This window comes from Gavia stellata, chromosome 5 (genome assembly GCF_030936135.1).
Source record: "Gavia stellata isolate bGavSte3 chromosome 5, bGavSte3.hap2, whole genome shotgun sequence".
In the NCBI taxonomy this organism is placed as follows: domain Eukaryota; kingdom Metazoa; phylum Chordata; class Aves; order Gaviiformes; family Gaviidae; genus Gavia; species Gavia stellata.
The window spans coordinates 13944352-13958861 of record NC_082598.1 but is presented as its reverse complement, the minus strand read 5'-3'; the positions used below and the strand labels follow the sequence as shown (position 1 = coordinate 13958861).

The window sequence follows — 14510 nt, the reverse complement described above, 5'->3', positions numbered from 1 at the left end:
GACTGAGTCAGAGCTCACCAATTCATTATGAAGTGATTTCTCTCCTCCCCGGTTTGGAAAAAACAGAAAGGAAGATGTCAGCATGACTTCTGCTGACCTCATCTTTGCACCAAATGGTTAAATACAGTGGTGGCAAAAGGGTAAATGAAGACAGAATACATACTCTCTCAGACCTCAAATACCTGTAGTACAGAGATTGTTGTGAGGATAAAAAAACATTTATTTCAGAGAGTAAACAATCACACACACTGACCTAATAGGAACAACAGTTAGCTATGTACTTTTTAGTGGAAGAATATTCTCAAACTGAGATTTTTAAAATCAAATTATGATTTCATATATTAGACAAAACACTTCAAGAAAAACTTCCTTTGTCAGATTTGGGTCAGATTTTTAGTATACTCATATGATAAAAGTACCTAAGTACTTATAACAACCTATTCTCCAATTCATTTTAAATCCATCATAAATTGCAGGTTCAATTGGGATATCATTCTCAATGACACTGTCTTACTACTGAGATCTTTAATATATTATGCATGCTAGAATAAAGTATAGTAATACTTTTGTTCTGATAGCACCAGATGAATCTAAATTGTCATCTTACATTGTTCTTTGCATTTCACTGACCTGTGAAGATATCTCCTGCTATTCCAAGTTTTTTCAGCTTTTTCAATTATTTCAGAGTTAAAAGAAATTTCAGTTAAAAAATTACCCTTGCTTCTCTCTCTGCATCCAGGGTTCCACCAACTTGTTCTTGAAGCAATGCATATGCTCTTTGCAAAGCTTGATACTCTCTTGTTAGCTGGCAGAACCTTAGTTCAGCTTCTTCTTTAGGTGTGCTCTTAATGAAGAGGGAAAAACCAGTCATTTTGTATAAATATATATGATAATGGGTTTGTTTATATACACAGATAGACTCACAAACACAACAAGCAACACAACTCATACTGAGTCTCAAAGTTTAATAAAGGTTTAAAAAACTAAAACAAGTGGAAATGGAAGGAAGAATGATTTGAAGATGAGGCAGAAATGCGGAGATCAGTAACTGTGTCTACCTCCTAATTTCAGGACAGTATAAATTACTATATAAGGCAGTAATGTATAGAAGTCGGAAGAAGCTGATTGGGGAAAGATGAGAGGGAACAGTTCTATGCACCACTGTCTTCAGCAACTCCAGAGCCACAGGGGCTTCAGAAGGGGTTCGTTCTATTTGTCATGCAGTCCATCACTCTCTCCTTACTCTTTTTCTCTACAATGCCAGGGTAAAGCATTTTACCTGCACAAGCATGCTAAGACAGAAGTTGTCTTTCAAAAGCCATAAGATTGTTTTTTAAATTCTCTTTTCTTTTTAACATGAAGTATTTTTAATGTCTTAATTTTCTTTGAATTTTGAGCCACTGACATCAACACTTTTGAGGTCCTTCCTATAATGCTGAGGGCACATAACATTCTTCCCTTTAATTAATTTTTCCTCCAGGAACTCAAGCTCCAAGGAAAAGAGATTACAATATTATTAGATATTAAATCTAGACAAATAGGAAACTTCTTATGACTGAGGAGTATTAGGCACAAGTTAGTGAACAGGAAAGAAAGATGAAAAAGAGCATCTAATTCATGCTTTGTCCTCAGCCCTGCAATCTTTTAAAGTAGGCCAGCTGCACTGCATATCACAGAGCTGAGACAAAACATGTCAGTGTGTATTTACTACCTATGATCATTTAAGCCTTAATGAATTGCAAAAGCCTCTCTGAGTATTGTAAGTACAGGAAGAAAATCCTGGTTGTATCAAAACAGTCAAATAAATTATAAGGTTGAAAGGCACACTATTGTCTAGTAACTATTGATTTTTGGCAAAGCAATGTGCCTATTCATTTTCTTTTGACTAATAAGAAAGGGTTTGAGAAAAACAATTTTATTTCTCAGCCCAATATCTGCCAAATCCATCAGGCAGAATATTAACTTATTAATTCTATTGCAATGATTGTGTATGTGTTACTAGACTTGAAACAAACCAAAAAATCTGCCAAATCCTTCATAGTTTCTGTGGCAGAATAGTTGAAAAAAAAGTTTGCATTCATACTCCATGTCAGTTTTTACAGAACTTAGGAACAAATCAGGTACTACTTACATCTTCCAAATCTTCTTCTGGTGTTGCTGGTGTCCTGTCTGTTTTATCTGTGTTATATGAAGTTACAGATGATGTTTCTGAATCAACAGATTCTTCATCAAATCCAAAAAATGTCTCCACAACATGCCTCTGAAAAGTTAGTTTTTCTTAGTTACTAGCAAAACGGTTGGAAAACCCCAATGACCCAGTAAGCAGTAGCCAAGGTCTTCTCTGCCCGTTATTTTAGTATTTAGGAAGAAAAAAGGTTCCATTGTAAACCCTTGTTCTCTGATTAAATGGGTTACTTTTTCAACATCATTTGTATAAGAACTTCCAAGAACTGAACTGCACATAGCACTGGGTAATTGCCAATAGGACAATGCTTTAGCAAAAGTGTAAAAGCTAATTACCAAAATCATACACATCTTACAAGATTCCCAGCAGAGGTATGCAATATCTATTCAGAAGAAAGTAACCCAGTACGATGTAACGTATAAGATGTGGAACTAAAAGGGAAAAAATATTCTGAAGAACAATGTGGAAAAAAAGTCATCATTCATATTAATTTTAAAAGAGAAAAAAAGAAAAAACCCACAATTAATTTATAATATCTATTTTGCAAAATCCTACTAGAAGTATAAATTGCTGCTTTCCATTTATTTTTTCAATACCATCATTCTCAATTTTTTCGAAAGTTTACTCCAATATTATGACTGACCAAAAAATCTATGCTTAGGGAAAACCAGCATTTCAATGCAGATTTTTAAAATTTTACACAATGTAATCAATTTAATGCATGCTTACAGAAAACTAGAGAGAATGAGTAGCCAATGGAAGTGAATAGTGCAATATTCACTGTGAAAAATGTGATGTTTTATATAAAACATCACAACTGCAATAATTCACCATTTTAAGAGCCCCCTTTCCATCAGTTTCCTAACATATGCTCAGAAAGCAGCAAATTTCCATAGAAAATTCCACTGTTTTAAAAAAAAATTGCTTAAACAATTAACTAGAAAAATAGTTTTTCAAGTATTTCTCCTTCCAAAATAACAATAATAAAAGTTAACTGCTATTAATCAGCAGAAACCCTAACTTTTTACACCATACAAGTGTTCTAATAATCCAACACAAATTCAGAAAAGCAAGAAAATTAAGAAAAAAAAAAGGGTTGTTGCTGGAAAAATGGAGTCAGGTTATGAAGCATCCTAGACAGGCAGGTGAGTGGAGAGAGGTAGTTCTAAGAAGATGAAGAAAAATCTGTCTGTCCATCTCTATATTTTTTGGCACTGCTTGATGCTGAATCACAGATCCTGATGTCATCATTTGTTTGGTTTTTTTAAAATAATATGAACCACAGGTTCTGCGTGAGAAGATAGTAGCCCTGTTTATTAAAAAAGCCTAAAGGATGAAAAAAGTTACCAGTTGTTATTAATTCAGAACATCAGACATCTTACATCTCAGCAAAGCCAACCCGGCTAAGTGAGTGGAATTGTGACCTAGCAATTTCATTCAAGATACTGAAAGGTTTTATTTTATCTATAATGCCCTATCTCATGATGAATTCCAAATATTTACCGTTTGTCTGCAGTCTTCTAGGCTTATCTGACTTTATACATTCTTTCAGTATGCCTACAAAGTACTGTCTTCACTTTCTCACAAAGCCCCATAATGCTTAATGTATTCTTTTGGCTCAGCACAGCTCTCATCAACAGCCAAAATACTCTATCTTAATTTAAGTGGTACCATAAAATCAAGCTCGTAGGTGTGACTTGGTGCCTGCACGCATGACACCATGCACTCCATTTACAGTCTGCAGCTTGTTACCATGGTCCACCAGGTCACAGTCTCATCACTCGCAAGCTGAACAACTCCATAATTGTTTCACTGTACAGCTAATCCCATTCAAACTACCGAAGGCAGCTTCAAGGCCGTGTTCTGAACCACTTAATTGCTTCACTTAAGATAAGCCCTTCAAATAATAATTTAAAAATTTTATTCAGACTGCATTTTTAAATTAACTGGTTCTACTAAAATCTTCTTCTGAAAGGATGTTACGCACTCAAAAAAACCCACAAACAAAAAACCCACATCTTTTCCAAGCAGACTGTGCTTACCCGCATGCATACAGATAAATATGATGCAGCACAGAAGGCAAAGAGCTTCTGAACAATTTTTAGAAACAACCTTCCTTTTGCAAGCTACTAGACCACTATTTAGCGTATTCACAAGAAAATAAAACGATCACAGTTATAGTACTAAACCCTCTTTCAGTTGTTTAGGAAGCAGTGTAATCCTTTCACCAAGCAGAGCTATGTCTAAGGTGCTTAAGACAGAAATTTCCCTGGTGTAATTTAATCCTTTCCTCCAGCATTCGCATGCTACACCAGTTTGTTCACCATTCTGTCCTACTTAACAAAGCAAAGGACATGGGGAACAGGTTTAAGCTCTATTCTAGGAATATAAAGACTTATCCAGAAAGCTAACGTGTTCTCTCACGCTCGAATTAAAAATATTCCAGACTCCTCTCTCATAAGTACAAAGGTTTACCACAAAAACTGAGGTGTAATTAGTCCTTGGGAGATGGCCCATCCAGCATTTCTCCCACACTGAATACTGGTGGCCGCCTACAATCATCTAGCAGTAATACAACAAGTAAATATTGGGAGTTTAAAATAGGGCTAAAGAAGTGGTGCTACCTTCAAGTTGCAAGAAAGACAAATTTACAATTTGGGTTGCCAGGTCAACTCATCAGGAAGAACTCAGAATTCTGACTCCAAACTGATGAGCAGATACAGTCTCATAAAGATGAAGGTAGATTATAAGGAGGTAAAGATGATGATGGCAGGTAAACTAAACCCAAGAGACTTTCATGAAAACCACATCCTCATTTTGCAGTGCATATACTTTTTACTCAAAGATGCTGAGAGTAAACCCAAAACAAAGCTGCATGCAGACTGTTCTGCCAATATGTCCTGCTCTTCTGCCCACACCAGCTTGTCTGTGGATGGGGCTCAGAACAACTAGCCCGTGCTTTGGAGGAACCTAGCCAAGGACAAGCAACTCACAGGACTAAAAATCAGCTGATCCTGCTCATGCCTCCTGCTTCAAGGATGCTTGGCCTCAAAAATGACAAACACACTTGAGGAAAGCGCAACCAAACCCACAGTAATGTACAGGCTTGAGGGCTGACAAAGTAAGAAAGACTCAAGTCTTGACTTTGAGAAGGCTGGTAGAAGGGAATTCTAAAAGATGGAGAATAAAACTCCAATTTATTACCATGTATATGGCACAGAGAACACAGTACCATGAAGGGCAGCAGCAGCTTAGTTAAAACTGACAATAAGACATATCATACCTACAGGACTTTTTGCTATACCTCAAACTACAGCCGCTTTTGTAGATAACTCAGCTTAAGTATGTATCTTCCTTTAACCCTGCATGCACACACCCACGGAGATTGTTTCAAGGAGTGAAAAAACAATAGTAAAAAAAAGAGTGGATTTTATTTTACATAAATGTGTATAGGTTTGAGAAGATACTTAAAGCAACACCATTATTTTGACAAAAGATACTAGCTGCATTTAAACATTTCACTAGTAGCAAAATTGGGGGGGGGGGAATTTGCATATATTACTAAATAAATCACTTATTTATTAGATGGGAGGAGATTATGCAAGAAAATTAGTATTTCTCATCACACTAAAAAACCCCAAGACTTCAAGGAGAGTTAAAAGTTAAAAACTGTTAAATGCTATACAGGCTGCCTATAATATTTGGAGTTACAAGTGAACCACTTATTTATTTTTAATGAATCCTTCCTCTTTAGAGAAGCTGTACATTTATCATTTTGTGGAGCAGATACTTTCCATAGAAACAGAGATAAGGTATTTAACCATTGTATATTAATTGCACATGTATGAAATGCTTCATGACATAACTACAAAATAGCTGGTTTTGTTGTTGATCACCTAGGATCTGAAACAACTAGCTACAAGAAGTGATCCACAGCAAAACCAGAACAAATAACTGGTGAGGGAACAGCTGTAGAGAGGAAAAAAAAAGGGGAAAAAAGACATCTGATTCATACAACGTTTGTTGACAAACACTGTAATAAATAATAAGGCATAAATAAATACACCAACTCCAAGGGAGATTCCACGTGTAGCTCAAAAGCTGAATCACAATGGTTTTTCGAAACATTGAAACAGTATACACAAATACGTACAATACTCACTGGATTTTTGTAACTAAACACTATTTTCATTCAAATTTCATTCAAACTTTCCTTAAAAATGGGAACATCCTCAATTAACAACTTAAAGATTCCTTTATATTCATTTGTACCTTTGTTACTTCTAAATCATAACTTCATAACTGAGAAAATAAATGCTGAAAAATTCTGATTTAAATTCTAATTTCCACTGAATACTGCCATGAATTTAGTAGCAAGTATTTTTCATGTGGATTTATATCAATGTTTTCACATAATTTTAAAGTAAAAATATGCATTAGGTCTTTATAACTCAAGTATTAACACTTCTACTGAAGTATGGTGCTCAGTAAACATCAAAGTTTAGAATGTTATAAATCAATAGTGACACATAGACAATATTATATGCAAATTTCAATATACCCTCATTTTTAATTATTTGGATATAGATATACTTACATATAAATAATCTGATTTCTCTGTGCTAATGTAGTTTCACTTTACATTTAAATATCTCATTTTCAAGTACTTAATCTAATGATGAAAATTATCCAAGAAAAATTTCCTTGTAATGCAATCAGAAGAGCTAATCAGTAACTTCTTACCTTCATGCTTATATGTCATTTCTTGGCAGCCAGAAAAATACAGGCACACCAAAGCACAGAGGCAGATAAAAAAAGAAAAATATAAAACAAGAAACACGAACTCCATCACACCAGTGTGCAGGCTTTCCACTATCACGAATACAGTTTATTTATTAAAGTTTAAATAAAGAAACAAATCCATAGACACCTACAGTTTCCAAACAAACTGGGCAATTATGCCTTACTTTCAAATGCATGACTCCATCAATCATGGAATCACTGTAATTCCATTCTACATGTCAAAAATAAACAAAACCCAAAAAATTCTGTTTCCAGAGTTTCTTGGTTATTTCCAAAATTGGAAAGAAAAAAAAAAAGAAAAAGAAAAAAAAAACACCTGGAAAAAAGCATGCTTTAAACAGCAAAAGAAGATTCAGCTCTGGTACATCTTTTTCCTAACAAGTTCAAACACTAACATTTAAAAAAAAAAAAAAATTAAACATCTATCAGTTTAGGCTGCTTCACTTCAGAGAAAACTGTCCTACAGTACCTGACTATACAGAGTCATTATATTACTCCTCTAAACACCTTGCAGCCACAAAGGTTATAAAGCCCCATCCCACTATGCTGCTCCTTTCCTTGGGGAACCCGAGCTGGTTGCCAGCGCTGTTCTATGGACTCCTATGCCCCTTGATAATTAAAAGACTGCTCAGTCAAAGCTACACTAGCAACAGTAACCTAGTGCACCTACAGAGCTCCAGAAATAATGTAGACACCTAATTGCAAAAAAAAACCCAAACAAACAAACAAACAAACAAATACCTTGGTATTTTCAAAAGCTTCTCAGCTGAACTGATGTTATTTAGACCCAATCAGGCTACAAAGGTGCCTGGACTAGCCTGACAGATCCTTCACACAAGCTGTCTTAGAGATGGAGAAAGGCATGCCATGGATTCTGTTCCAGCTAACAGGAATCACTGTCAGGAAAATACTCATATTAGAAAACCAACACAGACACTCTCCAGTCAGAGTACCTCGAAAATTAAGGCATCTGGAGTGTAAAAGTACCTGTTTAGGAGAAGCTGCAACAGGGGATGAGTGCAAGTCTTCACCCTGTGCACCAAGTTCCTGTTTATTACAACAAAAAAGGAACTTTTCTCTACCTTCTAGTCTGACCTTATCTAACCACATTGATGAAATCTAATTCTCATCAGTTATTTCCTTTTTCACTTTGTCAGGGGAAGTAGGACACAGCTGGAAGTAGGTCCAACTCCAAAAGCCAAACTTGATAATTCACTGTGTTAATGCTAATTTTACATTTAATAAATCTTAGAAAAGCAAAGTCAAAGATTTATATCAGTCATTTCTCCTTCTGAGTGGTTGGTTAGGACAGATACACCCATAATTTCTTCTACTATTATATATAGGCTATCACCTCCATGATATAAAAATCTTGCACAGATCGTAGACAGAAATACACTTGCGCTGTACACGTCTGTACATAAAGCAACTCATCTTAGACTGCTTTTATAGTCCATGGGGACAAAGAGGCCATTTTAGGACAAAACTCATATGGCCTATTTAGATATCTACTTCCAGAGGAGAACAGTCACTACTTAATGTTACCACTTTGTTCAGAGTGAGATGTCTATATCTCACCTCTGTTAATGACATCTAACCAATAATTTGCAATGCTTGGTTAGATGAATTCTACCATTTTCATGTTCATCTGGGTAAGCAGCCCATTCTACATCGATTGTTTAAATAAAAAACTGCTGGAAAACGGTGGGAAACACAGCTTCCTTTCAGGATTTTGATCAACACAGGACCACACAGGTGACCTGGAAGGAAGCAAGCCTGTATGCCAGGATTGGATTTATAGAAGCAAACATCAATAGTGTTTAAAGTCCAAGTCAACACTGCATATACATGTTAATAGCCTACAGATTTATACGATGACAGGTAACAGGACACTAATAAATATATTATTGATTACTTCTTTCCTTCCTTAAGGAATTATCTCATTTAGAAACTATATGTATAGTTATAGAATAACTAGTATAGTATATATAGTGTAACTGGTACTGTATATATAATCCCATTCACTCTTCTCTCACAACTTTCTCTTTTTCACTTGTTTTTGTTTTATAGTCCTGCTTTTCCTTTGAGGAGAAATTTCAAACGGCCAATTTCATATGGGCACCAAAGAGCTAACGGACAGGGGATGGAATAACTAGTGTGAGTTATGTCTGCTACTGATTATTTGTTCTTTCTGGTGTATCTATCATATCATAAATAAGAAGGAAACCCCTAACTGTGCTGCTCATATGCACATAATTCTTGCAGTAATCTCTGCAGAACTCGCCCAATTATAGTACTGTTACCACATGAAGAATAGCACTGCCACAAATTTTTAATGGTATCATGCACATTTTCTCCAACCCTCATGTTGTTTAACTCTTGCTTTAGTCAATAAGGAAAACAAGAAGAAGGTACTACAAAAGCAGTAGCTTTCTCAAGAGAAAATAGGTAAAAGGAAAGGGTACAGAGCCTAGGTCAGCTGAAGTTCTATTAATACAGAACATTTTTAAGACATAAATGAATAATTATGGAAGTTTTCAGCCTATAGAAATTAGCCTCACTAGTTATCAACTCCTAAAAAATTAAATTAACTAGTTTTGTTTCATTAGGAACTTTACAATTTAGCAAAAGATCTTTCACAATTAATTTAAAATTGGATAAGGGCTAATAATTAGAGAGGACTATAAAAATTACAGTATTAGTTACATATATATATTATTTTATATCCTGTTTTTAAACTCGCTCTCAACACACAAACTTCCCAGTATACTGCACCAAGAAAGAATGGTTCAGGTTTACTGTAAATATATTTGGTGTCTATCAGCCTTCCATTACATAACAGAAAAAAGTATGCGAGGTTTATTGTTACTTCTGAATTTTTCTTTCTTCACATGTAAAAGACAGATCATTCATTATTCGAAGCATAATTTGAAGAAATTACCACTGAAACAGGGAATCCCAAAGGATAAATCTTTCAGAATACAGGTATTACAGAATGCAGAGCAATAAAAAAGCACCACCTGGAGGTCACCAGGAATATACTATGCAGAACACACTGACAACAAGCACCTGTTTATGACAGAATGTTTCTTAAGCTACAATATAGATGATAATCATCTCTCTACTCTTCACTTCCATTTTTTCCCTCTTACCGCATTCTCCTCCACTCACACGCTTCAGGCTGCTAATGTTCAACCTCACAAAAAACTAATTACTTTAAGCAAAACTAATTACTTTAAGCACATGTTACAACAAACAGTAAAGGTACACTCTGAAGCAAAACTTTTCTGTTTCTAAAATCTAAATTCTTCTCTTTTACTTTGTGTTCTAGAGCAAAATAGTTACTAGAGAAAAATAGTTAGAATCCTATAACTATATATCACATACAGAAATATCATTTCAATAACATCCATAGCATGATTTAAAGTTTTCAATTGCAATTAAGAAGTAACTTGGTACGAGTAGTTTAAAGAGTGTATTTTCTTTAAAAAGGACCGAGCATTTGTCCTTTGAAATGGTAGTTGTTTCGAGTCATCATATCATTTAGACCTCAAGCCACTTGAATATTTAGATCACAATGGCTAGAAGTGTAATTATATTGTTTATTTAAAATGAAAACCAGAACAACACTTGTGTGTAGAACAAAACTCGCAGCTCCTGAATTATCCTAAGTTAATAAGCACTTATTAGAAAAAATAGGAGAATTAAATGAAATTTTACCATTAGTTTAAGTAGACCTCTAATTTCAGGCAGTACTTGAAACAAGCACCGTTCACAACAACGAAAATGCATGGAAAACCAAAAGTTTGCTTACCTTTGGAGGCTTCAGACTTTTCCTCTTCTGTTTTTTAGACCGTAATAACCGTTCCCTTTCCTAGAAGGAAAGAGAACATTTTGGTATGGGTTTCTTTTAAAATATGTATTTAGATATATCTAGCACAAGGAACTATCATTCAAATTTTTCTTAAAGCTAACTCAAAGACAATGCCTTTATCCTTTTGAATAACCCCACGTTGGTATAACATCACGCTTTACTGCAGATTTATTCCTTTAACAAACAAACCTTCAGCCATATACTTTACACACTTGATGGGAAGTTGGCAAGAAAAGGCTTTGTTAAATACTGGGTACAGATTTCTGACAGTTCTCTTGACTCTTTTACCGAGAAGCTTGCTATAGAAACAGAATTCACATTCTCACTCCAATGTTCAACCATCCTGAAGAAGCAGGTCAGTAGCCAAAAATGAGTCCAGCCTTAGTAATTACAAGTCATTATACCAGGCATAGTCTGATGTACAACCATGCATATGCAGATACAGTGTTACATATGACTTATCCTTCTAGGGCGAAAGCCTCAAATTCAAAGGCACTCTCACTTAGTCAGTGTCAACTTAGTCAGGGTCTTTTTTTCTACCATGACCTTGGAACAAGATCATAATTAACTATATTATAATATGAGGAGGTTATAACTGTAAAAATGCAGCATTTATGAACATTCAAGCCCAAGAATACTGCCTTGAATTCCAAAGGAGAAGAGGAGAAAGAGAAGGTAAAAAATGCAAAGGAGAGGACAAGCAAAAGAACAACACAGGAAGTAGGTGATCTGTCTCCTTGCCTTTTTCCTGACTCTTTCCTTAGCTCTGCATCTTTGTTTGCAACACCTCTGTTTTTAAAAGAATGATAGCACTTCCAAGTGCTTCTCTAGCAGTTATTGCTCACTGCATGGTATTATTCTATTCAGAGTTATTTGCTTTATATTCAGTTCAGAAACTGGACAAATAGGAAGTTCCCAGCGGAAATCACAATTAAAATACTCATCTTTATCAGCACATTGTTCCAGAACAAAGTTTTGGAAAATACGAAATAATTCAGAAAAGCACAATAAATTATATAGCAACTTTAATATATGTGGTTTTCAGAATAAGGAGAAGTAATGACTGCCAAGGTAGAATGGAGCAGGTATTTCAAGCTGCAGAACCATTAATATATTAAGCTCAGGCTGAAAACACAAAGTTGAATTTTAGACAGTGTTGAAGAACAATGCTCCCTCCTCAGGTACCTGGTTAAGACATAGTCCCTGCTTTAATCTGGCTGTCCTGCATCCCAGGCATGTGTCCAGACAGTTGGAAAAACTGGTTAGTCTTCTCCCTCTGTCTTTCCTTTCCTCTCACTACAGTGCAGAATGAACAAACACTTTGAAAATCCCCCACTCCTTCCTGTTTCTAATCTTGTTTGTAAGAAGACTGCTTAATTTACTGTCTTGAGACATCAAGCTACCAGAACAATAATAATGCCAATTAAAAAACACCATTTGGTGAATCACTAGCATCTTTTGCAATCATCTGAGTTTATTTTGACAGCTTTCCTTTTAAGAACTGACCAGAAAACCACTGTTGTGGGAGAACTCAAGTTATATGGCTTCAACAGCCTCAAAGATGCCCTACAAATGACAATACTAATCAATTCGGACAACCCTATTGTGTAAGACTATCATTCTTATTTCTGTGTATCATATTGGTCTCAGCTGGAGATAAGCTGATGACTTTTGTATTAATCAGGTATGTGACATGTGGGTCATTCTTGATAATTATGATACATTTGTATTCTGCAGAGGTGTGGTTTTAGCCAGAAAAGACAGCTGAAAAGCACAATGGAAGTGCAGAGTTCCACTGGATTCATATCGAAGACAAAGCATCAATTAGTTTGTACTGCCAACCAAAGCAGTATCCTAGTTAACAATTTAACTTATTTCTGACAGTGAAAAAGTATCTGTAAATAGGAAACAAAGCAAAAATGAAACCATATTTTTAAATATTTATTTATTTTACTTTCACACTAAACACAAGTAAATACTAGTTGACCAAAGTCAGGATACAACATATTTCCTCAGATTACTGACTGAGACAGTAAAAAGAGAGACCTTTCATACCCACTTTACACTGAAGTATAAGTGAGGTTATATCTGCCATATACTGAGAATTTAATATCATTACATAGACCCTGCCTGTACAGTTGTATTTGGAAAGTAAAGCAGCATTGCTCTGTGAATCAGACCCTACATCATAGTGTCTGAGTAACACTCTACTGCTTATAACACTGTGACACTGGAGAATGCATGCAGACATCAATCTTTGGCACTGATTACAGAGAGAAATCCTGGGTCAAAACCTCAGAGGAACTGCCAAGAATGGAGACAATGTTCCAGACAGAGCAATAACACATCTTGTTGGTTTTTCTTTTTGGATCTTCTATGTTTATTTTCAGTGTTGTATCCAATTGTCTAATTTTTCATTTAGACAGAATGATCTTAAATTCGTTTTATCATTTCGTAGCAGTCAGTAGTGCCATTTGAGACACTCTAGAATAGTCTGCCTGAGTTCCAGATTCTGCTCCAGGAGGGCAGGGGCCTCTCAGAGATGATATTTCATTCCTGCCAGCACCAGAAGAGTGTATCATATGTTGCACTAAATAGCACTAGACAACTCTAACACAACGCAAAAGAGTCCTGATCAACCAGGGCAAACATCTATGAGCATCATCTTAAGTGGTCTTCACAGTCAGAGGGTAGCAGCTGTGCAATTCCAATCTTAAACTCGCTGCTACCTTCATTTGGATGAATCATGCATATTTCTCTCCATTTGTTATAAAGACAGCTAGGGTGGCCAGCTCAGTTGGAGATGCTTAGATAGGTGAAATGAATACCATCCTGCATGTTCCTTTCTGTTAGGAGAACTTCTAGATCAGGGGAGTGGTTGGGTTTGCACCAGGGTCTACATCCAACATGTTTCAGTTGTTAAGTTTTGAAACATGTCCTTTTCTCCAAGTTCCTCAGTTGTTGACAGCCAATTTTGTAAGTAAGGTGGATGGACTGATACACTTCTTTTAACAAGCAGCTCATAATAGGTAAATATTTTATAATACAGAGATTCATACACATTCCAAAGAAATTTGTTCACTACCTGAGAAGTAACAAGAACCCTTCAATGCCAAAGAACTATTTCTGTATCACTACAATAACTGGAGTTAAAATACTGCTCTCAAATCTTTCGCTTGCCTATAGATGTGTGTGCATGCACGTGTGTATACCAGTCATAAGCATTACCACTGTGAGATCATCAATAACATGCTGCTGTTCTTTGACTTGCAGTCTAAGGAATTCAATTTCTTGTTCCTCCCGTGTGCTGCTGAGATCATTCAAAGATGTGTGCCTCTTCAGCGCTGGTTGTGCAGATAACTTCTCTTTCTACAAAAATTAAAATATAATTGAAAAAAAAACCTTAAACATAAAGAACAGGAGGAAAATTCTCATGTATGATGTAGTAATCAAGAATTCTTTGGACTCATCAGTGCATACTCCACTACAACATGAGGCCTCTTTCAACAAAAAAAAAATTATACATTCTGTATGTGTTAATATCTCACATAAGATATTTTAAAACAGAATCAAAGAACATAGTTTGAGACAAAATTAGCAGACAAGTGAACTCAATGGTCTAAAATAGTAGAGCCTTTGGCACATGTA

At 35.5% G+C, this 14510-nt stretch overlaps 1 protein-coding gene across 2 annotated transcripts in view; it reads right to left on the bottom strand.

Moving 5' to 3' along the window:
- The window catches only part of JAKMIP1 (janus kinase and microtubule interacting protein 1), an 87628-nt gene that overhangs the window by 42059 nt on the left and 31059 nt on the right, over window positions 1–14510 (bottom strand). For both annotated transcript variants that reach the window (XM_059817382.1, XM_059817383.1), the window contains 4 exons: window positions 14091–14231; window positions 10803–10862; window positions 2132–2260; window positions 716–844 (listed from right to left, as the gene is read on the bottom strand). In XM_059817382.1, coding sequence (XP_059673365.1) covers window positions 716–844; window positions 2132–2260; window positions 10803–10862; window positions 14091–14231 — 459 coding nt within the window. The remainder of the gene's footprint in view (window positions 1–715; window positions 845–2131; window positions 2261–10802; window positions 10863–14090; window positions 14232–14510) is intronic.